Consider the following 19,682-nt stretch of genomic DNA (forward strand, 5'->3'; position numbering starts at 1 on the left):
ACTACACTTGTAAGAAGAGGATCTAGCTGCAACTTCTTTTAGACCATGTTAAAGAATTGGATGAACTCTGAATCAGACAGGAGGCCGAGTGTTTGATAGACAGGCGATGCAGGGATACTCAAGGTGCAGGATACAGGTGATGTGCGGAGGGGGCAAGGGGATAGGCAGCCAGTGCAGAGTACCACTCTGGCTCTTTCTCACTATAGTAGATACACTGCTTTGGGTGCTGTTGTGGAGAATAACCTAGACGAGGAAGGAAGCAGTGGTCAGGTCTCTGGCACTGAGTCTGCCTCTGCGGCTCAGGAGGGAAAAGAAAGGAGAGATGAGCTGTAGTGATAAGGAATTCATTTGTTAGGAGAACAAACAGTTCTGTAGACAAGGACAAAGGGTGATAAAGTTCTGCAAATATCCATTCAGGGCTCCAAACAGTCCTTCCAGGTGAGGCAACACTTCACCCGTAAATCTACTGACTATTCTATCTAATGCCCAAGATGTGGCTTTGTTGCCACAACTATTCTACTTCATCCACAAAAATCAGATCTTCCTGGTGGCCCAATGTTCCCATTCCCATTTTGACATGTCAGTCCATGGCCTCCTCTCGTGCCATGATGAGACCACCCTCTGGGCAGAGGGGCAACATCTCATTTCCATCTGGGTAGCCTCCAACCAGGTGCCATGAAAGTTGATTTCTCCTTCCGATAGACAAAATTTCACTCCCCCTCTCTTCTTCTTATATTCCTCTAATGCTCTGGCCTCTCACTTCTTTTCACCTGCCTATCACCGCCCCCTGGTGTCCCTGCTCCTTCCCTTTCTGCTATGACCCACTCTCCTCTCCTATCAATTCCTTCATCTCCAACCATTTACCTTTCCCACCCACCTGGCTTCATCCACCACTTTCTAGCTATCCTTCTTACCCTCCCCCATCCTTGTATTCTGGCATCTTCCCCTTCCCTTCCAGACAGTTTGTACATGAATGCAGCCTGACCTGCTGAGTTCCTCCAGCATTTTGTGTATGTGGCCTGCAGTATTTCTTGTGTTAAAGATAGTGGAGCGGTTCTGGGGAAAGATGTTGTTAAAGCTACATATTAAGTCAGGAATCAAAAAATCGAGCATGGTGGGACTAATTTTCTGAGTTGTGTATATTTCAATGCAAGGAGTGTTGTAGGAAAGGCAGATGAGTTTAGGGCATGGACCAGCACATGGAATTATGACATTGTAGCCATTAGTGATATTTGATTGCAGGAGGGGCAGGACCACCAGCTCAATGTTCTGGAGTTGTTGTTTTAGATGTGGTAGAGTGGGGGAGGGGATTAAAGGGGGAAGGGTGGCATTACTAGTCAGGGAAAATGTCACTGCTTTGCTCAGAATAGACTGACTGGAGAGATCATCTACTGAGGCTAAATGGACAGAACTGAGAAATAAAGGGATGAAAATGTGAATGGTATTATATTATGCAACATCCAACAGTCAATGAGATTTAACAAACTTATTAGCAAAGGGAAAATCTTCTGAATAGATTGGAAGTTGATTGTGAGATAAGAGATATGGCATCTTGCTGACCAAGTCATCCTGTCCCCCAACTTACAACAGTGTCTAAGTAATGCACAAACCTCAGCAATTCATTGTGTTTTCCATTTTGTCCCAGTAGTAGTGTTTAATCACAGTAACATCCAAAATGAACTTTCCAATGTAACCTGTCACTGATTAAGATTCCCTAAATCTGTGTAAAAGAAAGGTTCCCTGAACCTGTTGTCTGATAATAGGAGATCTGGTATTACACTCTCTCTAGTTGCAACCTCCGTATATTGATTAAAGAAACTTTTCATGAACACTTTTGATAAACTATCTTATCCAACCTTTTACAGTTTGGGAGTCCTAGTCAAGACACAGAAAGGAAAAATCACCTCTTACCACAACATTATGTTTCTTGCAACTGTCTTCACCTCAAGTACTCTCCCTGTCACAAGGGGACATGAAACTGGACCCAAATGCAGGACACAGGCACTGAAGTACTAGGGGCAGGACAGGAACAACTAAAGGATAGAACAAGGTGGGGAGACCATGGCATGCATGATGGACATGGCATTCAAAGGTGATCCTGGGGTTCAGAGATAGTTTATAGCAAGGCAGGACCCTGGCTAGGCTAGAGGATGCATCTATGGGACAAGGAATACTAGGAGGATAGCCCCCTGGACAGGCCACATAACTTCTGGGCAGGGCCCAGCCTCCCAGGCAGGAACACAAGGGCCTGGGCAAGTCACAGGGCACCTGGGCAGGTACAGGGCACAACCCATCAGGAGAGAGGGGTAGGAAAGTGTCAGAGTCCCCCACTAGGCAACAGCAGTCCAGCTTGCATACCCAACAGAGGCAAGGGATCAGAAGGGAGCTCAGTCCAGGGTGACTACAAGAACAGACTTACAGAACTAGGTGATTAACAGTGGGTACTCCAAGCCAGGGCAAGCATGCTGAACAGGGTAAGCAGGGCAACCCACACAAACAGGACAACCAGGTCAAAATAGAATAGACAAACAAAACAATCCCCCCAACTAAACTCAGTCCCAGAGCCCCTTATATACACCTCCCAGCCGATAGGCATCAGGTGTGCCTCATTAAGCCAAAATGATCCTATTTGGGTTTAAGGATGAAAGGAGGGATGGCTACAAGACCTGGAGTCCGGAGCCCACGGACCAGATCAAGACCTGGAATGCGGGTTCTGGACCGGACCATAACACTCCCATTTTGAATCTGTAGACAATTTAACAAAAAATATGAAAAAAGACCTGGCTTGTGTTTTAGGTTGACTGGTGTTCCCTTTGTTGTAATAATAAAAAAATAATGAAGATGAAAGCTTAGTGGATCCACCTAATTGAAGTTCAAGCCTCCCTTCCATCCTGTCCTATGAAGACTTTGGTCTAAAATTTCATTGCAGGTGCTTTGACTGGAAATTATTTACATCTCAAAATCAGGGTTTTGCATTACAGTCTTAAGAGTATTCAGCCTAAACATCACGGTTTGCTGATCAATGAATCAGTACGAATTCTACCAGCAAATTTGACTGAGCTGCATCTCATTCTGCAGAATGTCTTGTGTTTATGATTGACAGAGCTGTACGATCTTTCCAACAAAGAGGCTCGGGGGTCTGATGAACAATAGTTATACATCCAAAGTGATGTGGGAGAAAATTATATTGCAATATTGTAAGAGTGGGCATCTTATGTTTAGTTGCCCTATCTTAAAATGACATCTTTCTATACTTTACAATTAATATCAAGCCTACCACTTTTAGCTGTTTCTTTATCTTATCCAACAGATAACTTGCTTTTCTGCTTGAACTCAGTCAAGAATGCTAATTGTGTGCCACACAAAGCAAGACATTATATGGGTGAAGCTGAGTGGACCACTGCCTGCCTTTAAATGTCCATATGTGTAAGTGTATAATTTTACAATTGGGGTATTTAAATATTTTAAATATCCTATTATTGCTCTCAGATACAGATTGAAAATGTTATGCAATAAGGGCACAGTATTTGTGGCAGCTGGGTCAACTAGCCAAGAATTTGTAAAGTCAAATAGTTGATATATTTGTTTTCAAAATGACTTATTGTATGAAATGTTTGGTGTTGCTGGATGAATAGACATATTATTCACCAAGCAAAACATTTAGTGGAGCTAATTTCACTCCTATTGTCAGGAGCAGAATCTACAAACAACTCTACATAAAATTCCATGCACACAGACAGCTTCTGTCGCCTGGCATAGAGAACACACCCTTATTTTTATTGTGTTAACTATATTGATGTTGTAGGCATCCAATAATTACTCATCACCAACTGCAAAATCCAGGTTCTCATGGAAGGGATCTTGCCAGTGATGCCTGCCCACTGTGAGTCTGTTTCCCTCTCCAGGGTGCTGAACAACACATTTGTGTAGGCTGCAGTCCTTTTACAATTTGCTCCTTTTTATCACAAATTCTTCCCACAGCTTGGCCATGGACTTTGCAGTTTGGCAAAGGGAATGCTCTCTGTTGCATTTTAAAATGCTCAATGTCTTGAATCAAATTTATTTGGACATAAATTTCATAAAACATAAGCTTAACCTGCATCCGAAATTCACTTGTAATGACAAATGCAGCATGCTTTGTCTGAAGCACATATTGGAGATTCACAGTAGCATATAAAGTGGGATTTACAGGTGAACCACTAAATTCAACTGTTAAAGAACAAATGCTAAAGGGAGTGTGAAAATATTTTTGCATCTGAATAACAGCGTTAAACTGATCAGCATAGTCACCCATTGATGGGATGCAGAAATTAATAGTGAAACCATTATTTATTGCCTGTCTTTAATTACCCTTGACAAATTATATGGTGATGGTAGTGAACTGCTCTAATTCTTGTGGTAAAGGAGTTTCCACAGTGTTGTTGGTTAAGGATTTCCAATATTTAGATTCAGTAACAACGGAGGGACAATATATTTCCACTATATTATTGTATTGTAAAAAGCAACAGAGAGGCATGGTTCCTGAATATTCTTTCAGGAAGGTGATGAGTGGTGTTTTCTTTGGACCAGAGAAGCAGAACCTCATCTAAAGCCAATAAATTAAACACTGGGTGGTCCTAAACAAGTGAAGAGTGAAAGGATATTCCGAGTAATGGAAGGGCCAAAGATGACTTGATTACTGGAATAAAAGAAGAAGAGAATTAACAATGAAATTGGAGAAATAAAGTAATTTTCTTTTTACATGACATATGCTTGGAATCTGCAGTGCTCTGCCCGCAGATATGGTGGATATAGGATACTCTGTGGCTTCAAGAATGAATTATGTAAGACATATATGGGGAAAAATTTTACAATGCTAAGAAGAAGGGGTTGTAAATGGTAAAGCCCTCCCCACCATTGAGCACATCTACAAAGAGTGTTGTTGCAGGAATGCAGCATCTGTCATAAAGGACCCCCATCATCCAGGCCTTTTCACTGGTGCCATCAGGAAGGAGGTACAGGAGCCTCAGGTCCCACTCCAACAGGTTCAGGTACAGTTATTACACATCAACCATCAGGCCGTTGAAACAGAGGAGATAACTTCACTCAACGTCCCTCACTACAACACTGAACTGATTCCATAACCTATGGATACACTTTCAAGGACTCCACAACTCATGTTCTCGATATTTATTGTTTATTTATTTATTATCTGTACTTTTTGTATTCTCAGTTTGTTGTCTTTTGTACATTGCTTGTTTGTCTGTCTTTGCATGCCTGACTCTTCATTGATTTTATAGTGTTTCTTTGTATTCACCCTGAATGCCCACAAAAGATGAATCTCAGGATAGGACCTGGTGGCATTAATGTACTTTGGTAATAAATTTGCTTTGAACTTTGTACTTTGCTTTGAACTGTTGGATGGAAATAATCAGTTGCTCTGGCTGAGAACAGGCATGGACAGGATGAGCAGAATGGCTTTTTTTCTGTGCTGTAATCATTCTATAAATCTATAATATCTTTATTAGTATTATTAACTAATTTGCTTTCTATTGTTTTGAAAGTTGTATCTCAAATACCAATAACATTTAAATTCCATATCTGAACTCACTTACACAATTACTCATAAAGCCGAGTATAAACTTAGATTGCTCTAAAGCTATGTATTTTTAAAGAATTAAAGTGCACTATGACATGGAGATTACTATTCAAGAAGGTCTAGGAAAGCTTTAAGCAAGACTTCAGCTCATTGTTTGTGTTACTAGAACTGAAAGGGTGGGGGAATTACATGTGGAAGGCCAAGAAGAAAGGAATGAGCTTGACAAGTTGCAAGCTTGATCTATTCCATGTCTTCTCTGAGGTGGTTGACCAAGTTGCTACATTCTTTATCAATTCTTAGCAAGTTCCCACATTGTCCTATACCTAGACTAAAGTGGAATCAATTTTCAGACAGCATCTAATCATTTACACAATAGATTCTGAAGATGTTAGAAATCTTGTGCAACACACATATTGTGCTGTAGGAAATCAACAAGTCAGGCAATAACTACGGAGAGAAATTTAGTTTTGTAGATGCACCATTGTATATGGGAATAGGATTCACAGTTCATTCTTCAGAGATTCTCCTTCTTGGCCAAGACAACTTTAATAAATACATTGGTGGAGATGCATGTAATGCATTTGGATACATTATGTAATGTGCGATTCTGACAACATTCATCTTATAGTGGTCAATTTGGAACTTCCCTAAGAAATTTGCTGTGATTGTCATTTTAGCACATGTTAATGACTTAACATTTCACTTTCTGCCCACCTTTAGAATCATTCAGAAAAGATCTGTTTCAATGGTTATTCCCAAAGGTTATTGATACCTAGCAGAATTGGTTTGGCTTGTCATAAGAAAAACTCCGTTACTTCACTGGATATTTAATTTCATAACATGGTACTCGAAGGATATAAAGAAAACAAAAAGTACTTACATTTTACAAAAGATTACCATTTGCACTTATTTTCCCAATGGCTTTTGAGATATGTTACAAATCACCTCTATATTCCCCCGATAACTGACCCAAGTTTAAGAAGGATTATTGCTGTTATCCCTGGATGAAAACCTAATCCTATGAATTTAGATTGAAATCAACACATATTCATCAAGGTTTAGAAGAATGACAAGTGATATCATTTAAAATGTAAAATTCTTAACAGGTCTGGAACTGGAGGTGCCAGTCTCTGAGGATGAAATCAATTATTTAACATTGGCATTGTATTTCATCACATATAGGGCTTTAAGAAGGTGGAGCACTCAATCCCAGAGGGCATTGGATGTTCAATTGTTGTGTATCTTCAAGAGAAAAAATCAACAGGGTCAGAAATTAACTGATAAAAATGGGATCAGCTGCAAAGTGGATGATGTAGAACCATCCTACAATTTACCTACTGACACAACTGATCAGCAGATGATACCATAGTCACAGCACTACACACCGTCCTCACTCAAATCCAGAAGAGGGATGCTTAAGTTAGAATGCTGTTTTTGGACTACAGTTCAGCATTCAACACCACAATTCCCCGCAGGCTCAACAAGAAGCTCAGGAACCTGGGCCTGCAAACCACCTTGTGCAGCTGGATCCTGGACTTCCTGTCGAATCGCCGGTAGGTGGTAAGGATAGGCTCCTTTACCTCTACCCCTCTGACCCTCAACACTGGAGCCTCTCCAGGGCAGTGTCCTGAGACCCCTCCTCTACTTCCTATACACTCAGTACTGTGTTGCCACACACAGCTCCAATCTACGGATCAAATTTTCAGATGACGCAACATTGATCAGCCTTATTTCCAACAACGATGAGATAGCCTACAGAGGAGAAGTCAAGGCACTGACATAGAGGTGGCAAGAAAACAACCTCTCCTTAATGTCAAAAAATGAGGGAGTTGAAAGATCGTGGATTACAGGAGAGACAGAGACCGGCTAGCCCCTGCTGACATCAATGAGACTGTAGCTGAGAGGGTGAGTAGTTTCAAGTTCCTCGGTATACACATTACCGAGGATCTCGCCTCGAGTGCACATACCAGCTGTGTGATGAAGAAAGCACAACAGCACCTTTTTCAATTCAGACAGCTGATAAAGCTCGGCATGAGTCCTTAAATCCTCAGGACTTTCTATGAGACATCATCAACATCACCCTGACGGGCTGCATCACTGCCTGGTATGGGGACTGTACTACCCTCAATCGCAGGGCACTTCAGTGGGTGCGGACAGCCCAACACACATGTAGATGTGGACCTCCCACTATTTGGGACATTTACAGCAGGAGGTGTGTAAAATGGGCCCGCAGGATCATCAGGGACTCCAGCCACCCCAACCATACACTATTTCAGCTTCTTCCATCTAGTAAATGGTACCTCAGTATTATGGCCTGGACCAACAGGCTCCAGCACAGCTTCTTTCACCAAGCCATCAGATTTATCAATACACATTGATCTAATTGTGTATTTGACTGTACATACATGCATACAAAACAGTAACATAAACAATATTGGTGTTTGGGCATTATCCTCCCACATTTCCCTTCTTTATTGCTTGAACATAATGACGGAGACGCAACATAAAGATTTTTACTCCCTTGGATGTAATAAATAAATAATAAAATAAGTAAATAGATAATCAGCATGATCTTATAAAAATTGTGCAGCAGGCATCAGAGGTAAAATGACCTACTCCAATGTTCATTTCTTATCTAAGCTGTATAATCACAAAAGCTATACTATTCTTTTACTATGATTTTTCCTTTTATCACTTTTCTTCATAGCCTTTCTGGAATCCAAAGAGAATAAATCAATTGAAACGATACTGAGAAGAACTTTGTGTGCCCAAAACAACTTGGTCAAAAATAATACAGCTTTAAATTCTATCTCACTCAGATCGATAGAACTCTGAAATGAAAGAAGTGGTAAAACACATTAGTTTAGGCAAATTATTGATTGCCTAACTTTAGCAGTGTAAAATATATACTGTAATTAATGCAGCTTACCTTCGGTGTGAATTGCGGTTGCTGTTCACATGGCCTCTTCCTGTGCAGCCTGGGGTTGGGCACCTGAGAACATTCTCATGCATGGCAAGAACTGAAAAGATGCAATAAAATATATCCGGTCATTAATGAAACTGGATTAATATACACATTCCTTACTTATCCTTCAGTGTAGAGTCTGTCTGTCTATCTGTACATCCAAACATGTTTGCATATTAAGTATAAGAACAGGTTGTTCATATAAATTTATTAAATGTATAAGAATAAGTAAATATAAGAAGTCATCATTTTCAACAAAGCTGTCAACTTTTGTTGTATTAGTGTAACTTCATACTGAATTTGTTAACTACTACTGTATGCTGAAGATCTGATCAATTTGCCATGAACAGCAAAATAAAGTGGACTAGTTGACAAAGTGCATTTGGATACATTTTGCCAACATAAAAGGTTACTCTGTAAGATCAGAGGGCATGAGGTTGGGGATAATATATTAGTAGGATAGAGAAGTGGCCATCTAGCAACAACAGGGACTCAAAATTGTGGATCAGTTTCAGGTTGGCAGTTAGTAACTAATGGGGTACTTCAATGCAGGAGAGAGGGAAGGGAATACCTGGAGATTGGCTTGGTCTTTGACCTGGATGATAAATGCATTAAGGTAAATATGGCTTGAAAAATAAAGGGGAATGGAACATTGGCAGAAAGTAGCTGCCTGATTGACTTCAATTCTAATAATGTGGGATCCTAACACATTGATGATATGATGAAGTGGGGGAGAAGAATTAAAGGTATTAAGTAGAATTATCATTACTCTCATGGATTATGCTTGAGCATGGTATGCTTTGGTAAAGGAGAGAAAGCCTGAATATGCTTTATAGTACAGACAATTCTGGTGGTGGATGGCTAATACTGTATTTTAAACTTGTTCTCTCTAGATTGAGGGAATGCGGGTGGGGCTATTCTGGTATAATCAAGACTTCAGAAAATAAAGTTTTGATATAAGATTAATTGTGCTGACCAATGGGTGCAGAAAAGTCATGGCAAAGTAGGACAAAGGTAGATAGTTTTCACTTTGAAAAGTGAATGATTGAAAATTTATAATCGGTTTGGATATTACAGGAAGAATAGATTGTAAGGAAAAGGGCTGGAGAAGCATGCAGGAAGATGATCAGAAATAGTCTTCATTGGTGTACATTGGTGATCATGAGTTTAAGAGGAACAGAGCATAGCTTCAACAGGTAACTGAAATGAAGATTAATATTACTGAGGATGGAGAGCAGCTCAGCCTAAAGGCTTGGCAGTGGGGTTGGATTGACAAGACTGGAGGCTACCTTAGTGGCTAATGGAAGCTGCTTAATGTTAAAAGGAAAGCAAGAAAGGTACAACAACAGGAGGTGCTTGACAGAGAATATGGGGGGTGGAAGATGATTTGTTATTTGCTGAGTGGCACCAAATAACAAATCATGTTAGTGAGGGACAGGCATAGATCCACTTTAAGTCAAAGCCTGGACAGCAAAACAATCACCCAGTATTAGAATAAGTGATGTTGATTGCTGATGAATGAGCATTTTGATGAGAAAATACAAAGGGGCTGTTGGCTCAGCGGCAATGTCTGAGGTTCGGGTCTTGGGTTAGGTGAACAAAATTGGAAGATAAATAAAATCAATTAATGCCAGTGGATGGTGGATGAAAAGTGCAGTGAGAGATGAAGATGAAGCAGTCATTTTTGGTATTTATAAAGAGGCCCGGGAGAGTGTTTTCTTATTCCTGAAGAAAACACAACCTTGTTCTGCTGCTCATAAAACCTTTTTATCTCCATACCACTTGATTAGAGAGCCCAGTGAGGATGAAATACCTCACATACCTCAACTCTAATGCTTTGATTTTCTGGTGTGTTAGTTAGTTAGTTAGGTATTTCATAAAACTGGTTAGTTTTTCCCTGACAGGTTAAATTGAATGTTGAGGATTGTCTGAGTTTTCATCTGATCACTACCCTAGGCATATGATCTGTAAAACATCAGGGAAATGGCTTTAAACTTCTAGATGTCTTGGGAAAATACATTTATTTGCATTGGACTTTTGTAAGATTGTCCCATCCAAGATGATCTGGGATTTTAATAGATTGCAATATAGTCCTTAAAATTGAAAAGTATTTTAAGAAATTTACCAGCATTATTAAAAGTGACAAATTCATTTTAATGAAGAATGAATCAGAATGGTAAAAGAGTAATTACAAATATGAAGTATTACTGATGATTCAAAGAGCTTGTCTTTTGAAAAGGTGAGCTATGTGAGTCAGTAATCCCTCAGACTCTAGAGGTCTTTTCTACGTTAGTTGATCTCTTCCAGGCTGGTGCTTTATTGGCTTCTCTTCCTGAGATGAAAGTCATCCAAAGTCAGATTTTCAGGTTTTACCTCAGTTATATGATGTTGGATGTATTTATTACTGCAAGATTAATTATTTGTAATTTTAAAACCTGTGAGTAATATCTTTTGATAACAATAAAACTTACTGGGAAAGAGCAGGGACCGTTTGGCAACTTCATTCAGAAAACCACAACAAAATAAAATGGATCAACTTGTGAGCCTTCAATGCTATGTTCTTTAATCATGATTTAAAAAGCATTATTTAATTATAAATTAATGATTTTTCTTTCTTTTTTTTGCCTTTCTGTTCAATTAGGTATTCTTGTTTACGCTTTTCTCTGCGGTTCTGGTTGGGTCTGAGGAGTAGCAGATCTGGGAGTAATTCCAATCGGAGTACGGGGTAGGGGGGTGAATTATTTTAAATTGGGCTTTGTATTCCCTGCAAGTGCTACTACTTCCTTTGCCAGTTCAATGAAACAGATGCCCACATATTGTTGTTGCTATTGTGATTATATAATGATCTTTATTAATCTTATTGTTCAACAAAATCATCTGATATAAACTCCATTATTTATTATAAACAGTTATAAACAGTTAGCATGGCTTAAGTGTAATCTACTAAAAATTCTCCTATTTCACATTAAATTCATTTTAAACCATAATAAAAATAAATGTAGGAAAGGATGAGCCCATGAAATGATCTGTCACCATGTTTGAAGCAAGCAGGTAAGAGCAAGCGTCCGCTTTTCACTTTTACCATGTGCTGACCTTGGAATCATTAGGTAACTGGGTGGAGCTTTGAGCTATAATCAAATCAATATATGGGAATTGCCAAGCAGAACATTTGGTCTGTTTAAACCCCATATGCTCAGCTGAAGAGCAGCCAGATCTCAGATCCAGATTGTTTTATTCTTTGAATCTAAATATTGCGTGTACACTTTTTTTTTATATCAAGACATTTCAAATGCTTGTAATATGCCATAGGAGCTTTAGAATTATAGACAGCACTTGTATGTAAAGTTTGTGTTATGGAACAAGTTTGTCACTGTTGAATACTCACTGTCTGGGGGCACCCTCATTTTATGTGGGCATCCTGAGAAGCTGCGGTGGTGTGGATACAGTCCTGTGATGTGACCACTGCCATCACACCCTGGAGTTGGACATTTGGACTCTTTTTTGTCAGATCTTATAGAATCTGTAAAAATCAGTAGAATATTAGCAACAAGATAACTCAAATACAGCCATGTGATTTATCATTTCTCACAAAAGCAGACATCAACTTAAAGCTGATTAATATCCAACAAAAACTAATGTAGGCACAAAAATACCAGCTCCTCTCTCATGCCTCTGTAATTCCCACTGCTCCACTGTAATACTGATACATCTGATTTTACCTTCTCCCTCTCAAAATGCAGGGTGAATTTGATCATATTATGATCACTGCCTCCTAACGATTCCTTTACCTTAAGCTCTTAAACTCTCTAATTAAATCTGTTTCATTATAAAACTCCAAATCTAGAATCGCCTTTTCTTTAGTGGGCACAACAACAACCTTCTCTAAAATGTCATCTTCTAGGCATTCTACAAATTCCTTTTCTTGGGATCCTGCAGCAACCTAATCTTCCTAATCCAGATGCATATTGAAATCCCCCATTATTATCATAGCATTACCCTTTTTACTTTGTTTGGCTGTCTCCATTCTAATTTGTAGGCCACATCCTGGTTACTATTTGGAGTCCTGTATATAATCCCATCGGAGTCTGTTTAGCCATTCAGTTTGCTAATTCTACCCACAAGGATTCTCCATCTTCTGATCCAATGTCACCTCTATCTAAGGATGTGATTTGTTATTTTACCAACAAATTCATCCTAGTTCTTTTGCCTACCTGCCTATTCTTTTAATACAAGATGTATCCTTGGACATTAAGTTTCCAACTATATTCTCCTTTCAGCCATGACTCAGTGATGTCTACAACATCATATCTGCCAATCTCTAAATCTGCTACAAGGTCATCTTCCTTAGTTTGGAATCTGCATGCATGCAAGTATAATACTTACAGTTCTGCATCCATCACTCTTTCCAATTTTTCCCCCATGTAACATTTCCACTCATCCCCCTACTGCAATTTTGCTCTATATTCTGTCTGTCCTTTCTCACAGTCTCACTACACACTGCTTCTACCTGTATACCAACTGCCCCATTCTTAGCCCTATCCTTCTGGTTCCCATTCCACTGCCAAATTTGTTTAAACTCTCCCCAACAGCTCTAGATTACTACACTGGAGATCCTCCTTGTCAGCTTCCTACCTAACTCCTTGTACTTTCTCTTCAGGACCTCCTCCCATTTTCTATCTAAGTTGTTTCTAACTACAAGTTCTGGCTGCTTCCCCTCCCCCTTTAGAATAGTGTGGACCCAACCTGAGACACCCCTGATCCCAGCACCAGGGAGGCAAAATATCATACGGGTTCTTTTTCACGTCCACATATTCTCCTGCCTGCTTCGATAACTATGGAATCCCGTATCACTACTGCAACCCTCTTCTCCCCCCTTTACCTCTGAGCCACAGAGCCAGACTCAGTGCCATCTGAGTGTCTTACATTTAAATATGAAGATAGTATTCCTGTTGTACATTCCATTTAAGCTTATTTCCGATATCACAATCTAAAATAATTGAGAACCCAGCAAAAACACGTGGTGTTTCAAAATGGCATTTCCTTTCTTGCAATAAAAACAATTCTTTAACGTATTTTCACATGATTAATAGTTTGGCATGGACCAGACTAGATGGGCTGAATTGCCTGTTTCTCTCCTGTGGTTCTCCATGACTCTGTGACTCTGGCAGCTGAAAACTGAGTATCCACAAAAAATATTTGTAATACTTAAAGTGAAGCAGTATAGCATTCTGTTTTTAGATAACTTAAGGGGATCAGAACTACTTGCCAGCTTAATTGATGTACTAGAGTCAATTTCTTAATAAATTTCTAGCAAAAATGCTTTTAGAGATTGTATATTAATGTCCCTGTCTCTCATGTAGGTTAATTTTTACCAGGTTTTTTAAAGCATGATATATAGATATAATTCACTTGGTGATTAAGTCCATTGCGGGCATATGATTATATTGTTGCGACCTTTCAGAAACGATACCCTAGATATTCATGTGGTGAGTTTATACGTTAACCTATTATATCTATACTAACTCCTTGTCTATAATCTCAAGCTTCCCCTCTAAAAATGATAATTGTGCTTCAATTATTTTATTTTATTTGTTTAGAGATACAGCATGGAATAGGTTCTTACATCCCTTCGAGCTGCACCTGCCAGCAATTCCAGATTTAACCCTAGCCTAATCACGGGACAATTTACAATGATCTATTAACCTACAATTGTTATGTCTTTGGACTGTGGACAGAAACCAAAGCACCCAGAGAAAACCCATGCATACACGGGAAGGAATGTACAAACAATCCTACAGAGGATGCCAGAACAGAATTCTGAACGCCAATGCCATGAGTTGCAATAGAGTCCCCTAGCCACTACGCTCCTCCCTTTTTGAATATTCCATTATTACTTTATATGGAATATTTTCCAATGAGTTAAGCATGCACCCAACATGTATTTATATTTTATTTAAATCATTCAAAATTGATGCACAAAAGAATCTTAATATAAAAAATTAAAAAGTTCTTGGTAATAATATGGTAAAGAAACATTTTGGTCATAAATATCGCAACAGCTATGTTTGCAAAACTGTTCCAAAGCAGAGCAAAGTGGTTTTATTTTTAACTGGGATTGTGATAGCACTGCATCTACTAACGCTGCCATTGTCGTGGCTATCCCTCGAGTTCGAGGATGATTGTCTTTATTTCATTGATCACTTGAAGATGTGGCCCACAGAGTGAAGATGCCTGTACATGTATTTATTTAACATGTACTTGATGTTGCACTCCAAGAAGCACACGATACTTCACAAATCAACCAACTGATTCCAATGGCATGGAAACCATGATGATTGGAGCTGATGGATTTGTTGCAGCCTTCATCCGCTTTCACAGTCATTGAGTGTGAAGTTACTTCATCCGCCTGTTCCACTACTGGGGTGTCTAACCTCTAAACTCAAACAAGACCTTTATCCCTATCAGATATAAATATCCACGAGTACTCTCACTAACAGGAAATTATACTGTAACTACCCAAAATTCAAAGACTAATTCAATTCTCTAATTTATTCCAGCACTGGGTCCCCTCTCCTTACCAAGGAGAAGATACTTCCAGCTAACAAAGTAGTTTAAAACACAGCTAATTTATTTTCAATGATACATGTTTAAATCCAAGCTATTTCAAGTCCAAAGTATAAACTGTTTCTAAAGCACAAAATATTTCCAAAGCACAAAGGACAAAAGATTTCAAAATAGTTACAATTATAAGTACAAAATACAATTTGCAAGTACAATAGATTAAAAAGATATACAAACTAACAATACAGATGAACGAATAATCAATTGCAGAAATTGAAGCCACAGGAATGGATTCTAGTTCAATCCATGTTTCTTTCATAGCTTCTTGATGTTCTTTATCCCATTCCTAATAAGCCTGAACTGCTCTCTGCATGTATACCCTTGTCTTTCAGTTGGGTGACTTCAAACACATATTTTTCCTCGGAAACTCTTTTTACACAAAGGGTCTAAAAGCTTTTTGAAATACAAGTTACCAGTTATCCCCAATTAATGCTGCAATACTAAGTTCACTGAGTACATAAAACTTCCAACGTTAATAGATCAGTTATTTGATATACTAAATTTTATTATCAATCTGGTCTGCAAGTTTCCCTGAAATAAAACAATGTAGTCAGTGTCACCTGTTTTGAAACAAACCAAATAAATAATCCATTGTTTTATACTGCACACTTGAACAGCAATAAATCAGGTGTAGTGAACTACACCTTACTTCCCATAGAGAGAGCATCTGCTATATACTGATATTGTTTGTAAAGCTCTTCTATTGAGAGTGCTTTTTTTAACTTCAAGCTGATTACTGCTTGTCATCCATTTACATTTTAAGGAATGAAGACTAACTCTTATTTATGACCGGAGCTAAACAAAGCAACTTGTTTCTTGGTCTCCAGAGATACTGCCTGACCTGTTGAGTTCCTCCAGCACTTTGTGTATGTTGTATAAAGGTAGATAGTCGTAGTCTGAGCAAAGGATGGATTACTAGATATTCACAGTTCAAATGCATGCATTGTGTTTCCTCCATAGATTTCCTAATTTTTTTATATATATATATAATGAGATAAATACATAGATGACTTCTATAGATGTGTGGTAGAGAGAATATTGACCAGCTGAATCATAGCCTAGTATGGCAACACCGAAGTCATTGAATGGAGAATCTTACAAAGAGTAGTGGATATGGCCCAGTCCATCATAGGTAAAGCCTCCCTACCACTGAGCACATCTTCATAGAACAGTGTTAAGGAAAGCACCATCTATCAGTGAGACCCACCACCCAGGCCAGGCTCTCTTTTCACTGCTGCCATCAGGAAGAAAGTACAGGAGCCTCAGGACTCACACCAGCAGATTCAAGAACAGGTATTACCCCTCAACCATCAGCCTCTTGACCAAAAGGGATAATCTCACTCAACTTCACTTGCCCCATCACTGAAATGTTCCCAAAATCTATGGACTCACTTTCAAAGTCTCTTCATCTTAATTCTTCAATATTGATTGCTTATTTATTCACATATTATTTAATTATTTTTGTACTTGCACTGTTTGTTGTCTTTTGCGCAATGGTTGAAAGCTCAGTTTGGTGTAGTCTTTCATTGGTGATATTATGATCATTATTCTATTATGGATTTATTGAGTATGCCTGCAAGGAAATGAATCTCAAGTTTGTATATGGTGACATATATGTACTTTGAAAATAGATTTACTTTGAACTTTAATATAATTTCCCAGTTTTATGATAAGAGAGATGTATTTCCACCATTGTCCCATGGCAACTCTGCCTCAGACCTTCATTTCCAGGAGGGCTGATAAACTTTCATCAGTATTTTTCTGTCAATAACATTTGAATTGTTTTTAAATTTCTCCAATAATTAGAAAGAATACAAGTAGGTTTGAATAATGAAATGAAACAATTGACAAAGTTATGAAATGTTACAACTATATGGTAATGTTACAGCTAAATGAGACCATAGTTAGACCTTTCTTGGAGTACTGTGTTTAGTTCTGGTCATCTCATTACAGGAAGGATGTGGATACTATAGAGTGAGTGCAGAGGAGATTCACAAGAATATTGCCTCGATTGGAGAGCATGCCTTTTGAGAATAGTTTGAGTGAACTTGGCCTTTTCCACCTGGATTGACAGAGGATCAGAGATGACTTGACAGAAGTGTAAAAGGCATTGAGTGCGCAGATAGCCAGAGGCTTTTTCCTAGGGCTGAAATTGCTAACTCGAGGGGTCATAGTTTTAAAGTGCTTGGAAGTAGGTACAAGGGGGATGTCAGAGGTAAGTTCTTTACACAGAGTGTGGTGGATGTATGGAATGCACTGCCAATGAACGTGGTAGAGGCAGATACAACAGGATCTTTTAAGAGACTCTTAGATAAGTACATGGAGCTTAGAAAAATAGAGGGCTATGCGGTAGGAAAATTCTAGGCAGTTTGTAGAGTGGGTTGCATAGTTGGTGCAGCATTGTGGGTCAAAGGGTCTGTAATGTGCTGTAGAATTCTATGTTTTTATGTATTTGTATGTTCAATATTGTCTTAAGTTTCTTCAGAAACTCACACTCTTAGCCACTGACTCTATCACTCGCCACCAATATAGATGTTTGCATATATATTGCATCTTTCAGATGAAGTTCTGTCCTTGCAGAGTTGTCATAACTAAGATTTTCTTTTTCCACTTCTGCAACATCATAGGACACCACCTACAAGAATGCTCTAGGAAAGTTTTTCCTGCCCTAGTCATCCTCCAAATCTGTTATTCCTGATAACCTCTTGACCTGATTCCACTCCTCCATCCTCCATAATGGAGGTAGGTAAGGGTAGGGCAGTGAATATTGTCTACACGGAGTAGAACAAAGCCTCTAACAATGTCCCACATGGCAGGTTGATCTGGAAGGTAAGGTCACATGGGATTCAGAAGGAGCCAGTGAGGTGGATTCAGTATTGGTTCAATCGCAGGAAGCAAAAGATGACGGTTTGATGTTGATTTTTCAGCTGTAGGCCTGTGACCAGTGGAGTGCCCCGGTGTCATTGTTGGGATCTCTGTTATCCATTATTTATGTAAATGATATGACTGTGAATGTACATTGCACGATTAGCCAGTTGTTGATGATACTAAATAGGGGCTCCCATTTTTAAGGAAGTGGGTTACAATGCATTGCAAAGAGATCTTGCTCGGTCAGAGTGTCAAGCTGCGGAATGGCAAATGAATTTCAACTTAGAGAAGTGACACACTTTAGACAGACAAACCAGGGCAGGGCTTATACAGTAAGTGGAAAGGCACTGACTAGTGTTGTGGAACAGACGGTTCTAGGAGTACAAGTGCACCGTTCACTGCCACTGGCTGTGCAAAGAGAGAGGGTGGCAAAGAAGACATTTAGCATGCTGGCCGTCATCAGCCAGAGTATCAAGTTTAGAAGTAAAGACATTATGTTGCAATTATACAAGTTGGCAAGGCTGCACTTGAAGTATTGTGCACTGCTTTGGGCATCCTGTTATAGGAAACAGATCGTTAAACTGGAGAGGGTGCAGCATAGGTTTATGCAGATGTTGTCTGGACTAGAGAGCCAGGTTATAGGGAGAGGCTGGCTATGATGGATCTTTATTACCTGGAGCACAGGAGAAGTTGAAGAGACCTGAGAGGTAACTTCTTTATACAGAGGATAGTAAGTACCGTACCTGGAATGAGTTGTCAGAGGAACTGGTTGGGGTGGCTACATTTGCAATATTTGAGGCATTTGGATAAGTACGTGGAGAGGACAGATTTGTAGGCTGAACCTGGGCAACTGGGACTAGCAGGGAGGATGCTGTAGTTGGCATGGATCAGTTAGGCTTCAGGGCCTGTGTCCATGCTATATTATTTTAAGACTCTATGACTATTGGCAGCCTTGTATTATGTTGCCAAGGCCCTAAACTCTGGAGATATAAGAGAATACAAATACTGAGATCTGGATTAAACACTCAAGCTGCTCGAGAAACTTAAGGGATCAGGTACCATCTGTGGATGGTAAGGGGATAGACAACATTTTGAATTGAAACCCTTCATTGATCCTGAGTTCCTTCAGTAGGTTGTTTTTTTTATTGCCCATAAGATCTAGGATTTGATTTTCTTTTACTTTTCTAATTTTCTTAACTCTGAAAATTACTTCTTAAGACCTCTATCTATGACTAAATTGTTGGTCATGTACCTTAATATCTCTTTATATAACTTAGTGTCAAAATTATTTTGATTACACTTCCAATATCTTGAGGTGTTTTACTACAGTGAAGGTACCACTTGAATCCACTAATTTTGTTGTTAATTGGATTGTGCTATGAAGAAAGAAAAATTACCTGGATGCATTGCATATACTGTGATTGATTTTCTGTTTCTCTGAACTAAATATTCAAGTTTTGCTAGTTTAAGGATACAAAACCTTCCATATAAATTCCAGGTTTCCATTTTTTACATTTCTATTCATTAGTTTAATTCCCCCTCCTTCCTTACGGCCTTTAAAAAAATAGGCCCCGAGCATTAAATCACTTATATAAACTCAGTGGACAATGATGTAGCTGCCATCACCACTTCACTATTTCTTATTTGAAC

At 39.0% G+C, this 19,682-nt stretch overlaps 1 protein-coding gene across 1 annotated transcript in view; it reads right to left on the reverse strand.

Annotated features, from left to right (window-relative positions):
- st18 (ST18 C2H2C-type zinc finger transcription factor) overlaps positions 1–19,682 on the reverse strand; it is a 73,421-nt gene that overhangs the window by 46,492 nt on the left and 7,247 nt on the right. The window contains exons 4-5 of the mRNA XM_059991707.1: positions 11,929–12,063; positions 8,508–8,598 (exon numbers count right to left, since the gene is read on the reverse strand). Of these exons, the coding sequence (XP_059847690.1) occupies positions 8,508–8,598; positions 11,929–12,063 (226 nt within the window). The remainder of the gene's footprint in view (positions 1–8,507; positions 8,599–11,928; positions 12,064–19,682) is intronic.

This window comes from Hypanus sabinus, chromosome 1, assembly GCF_030144855.1.
Source record: "Hypanus sabinus isolate sHypSab1 chromosome 1, sHypSab1.hap1, whole genome shotgun sequence".
Classification (NCBI taxonomy): domain Eukaryota; kingdom Metazoa; phylum Chordata; class Chondrichthyes; order Myliobatiformes; family Dasyatidae; genus Hypanus; species Hypanus sabinus.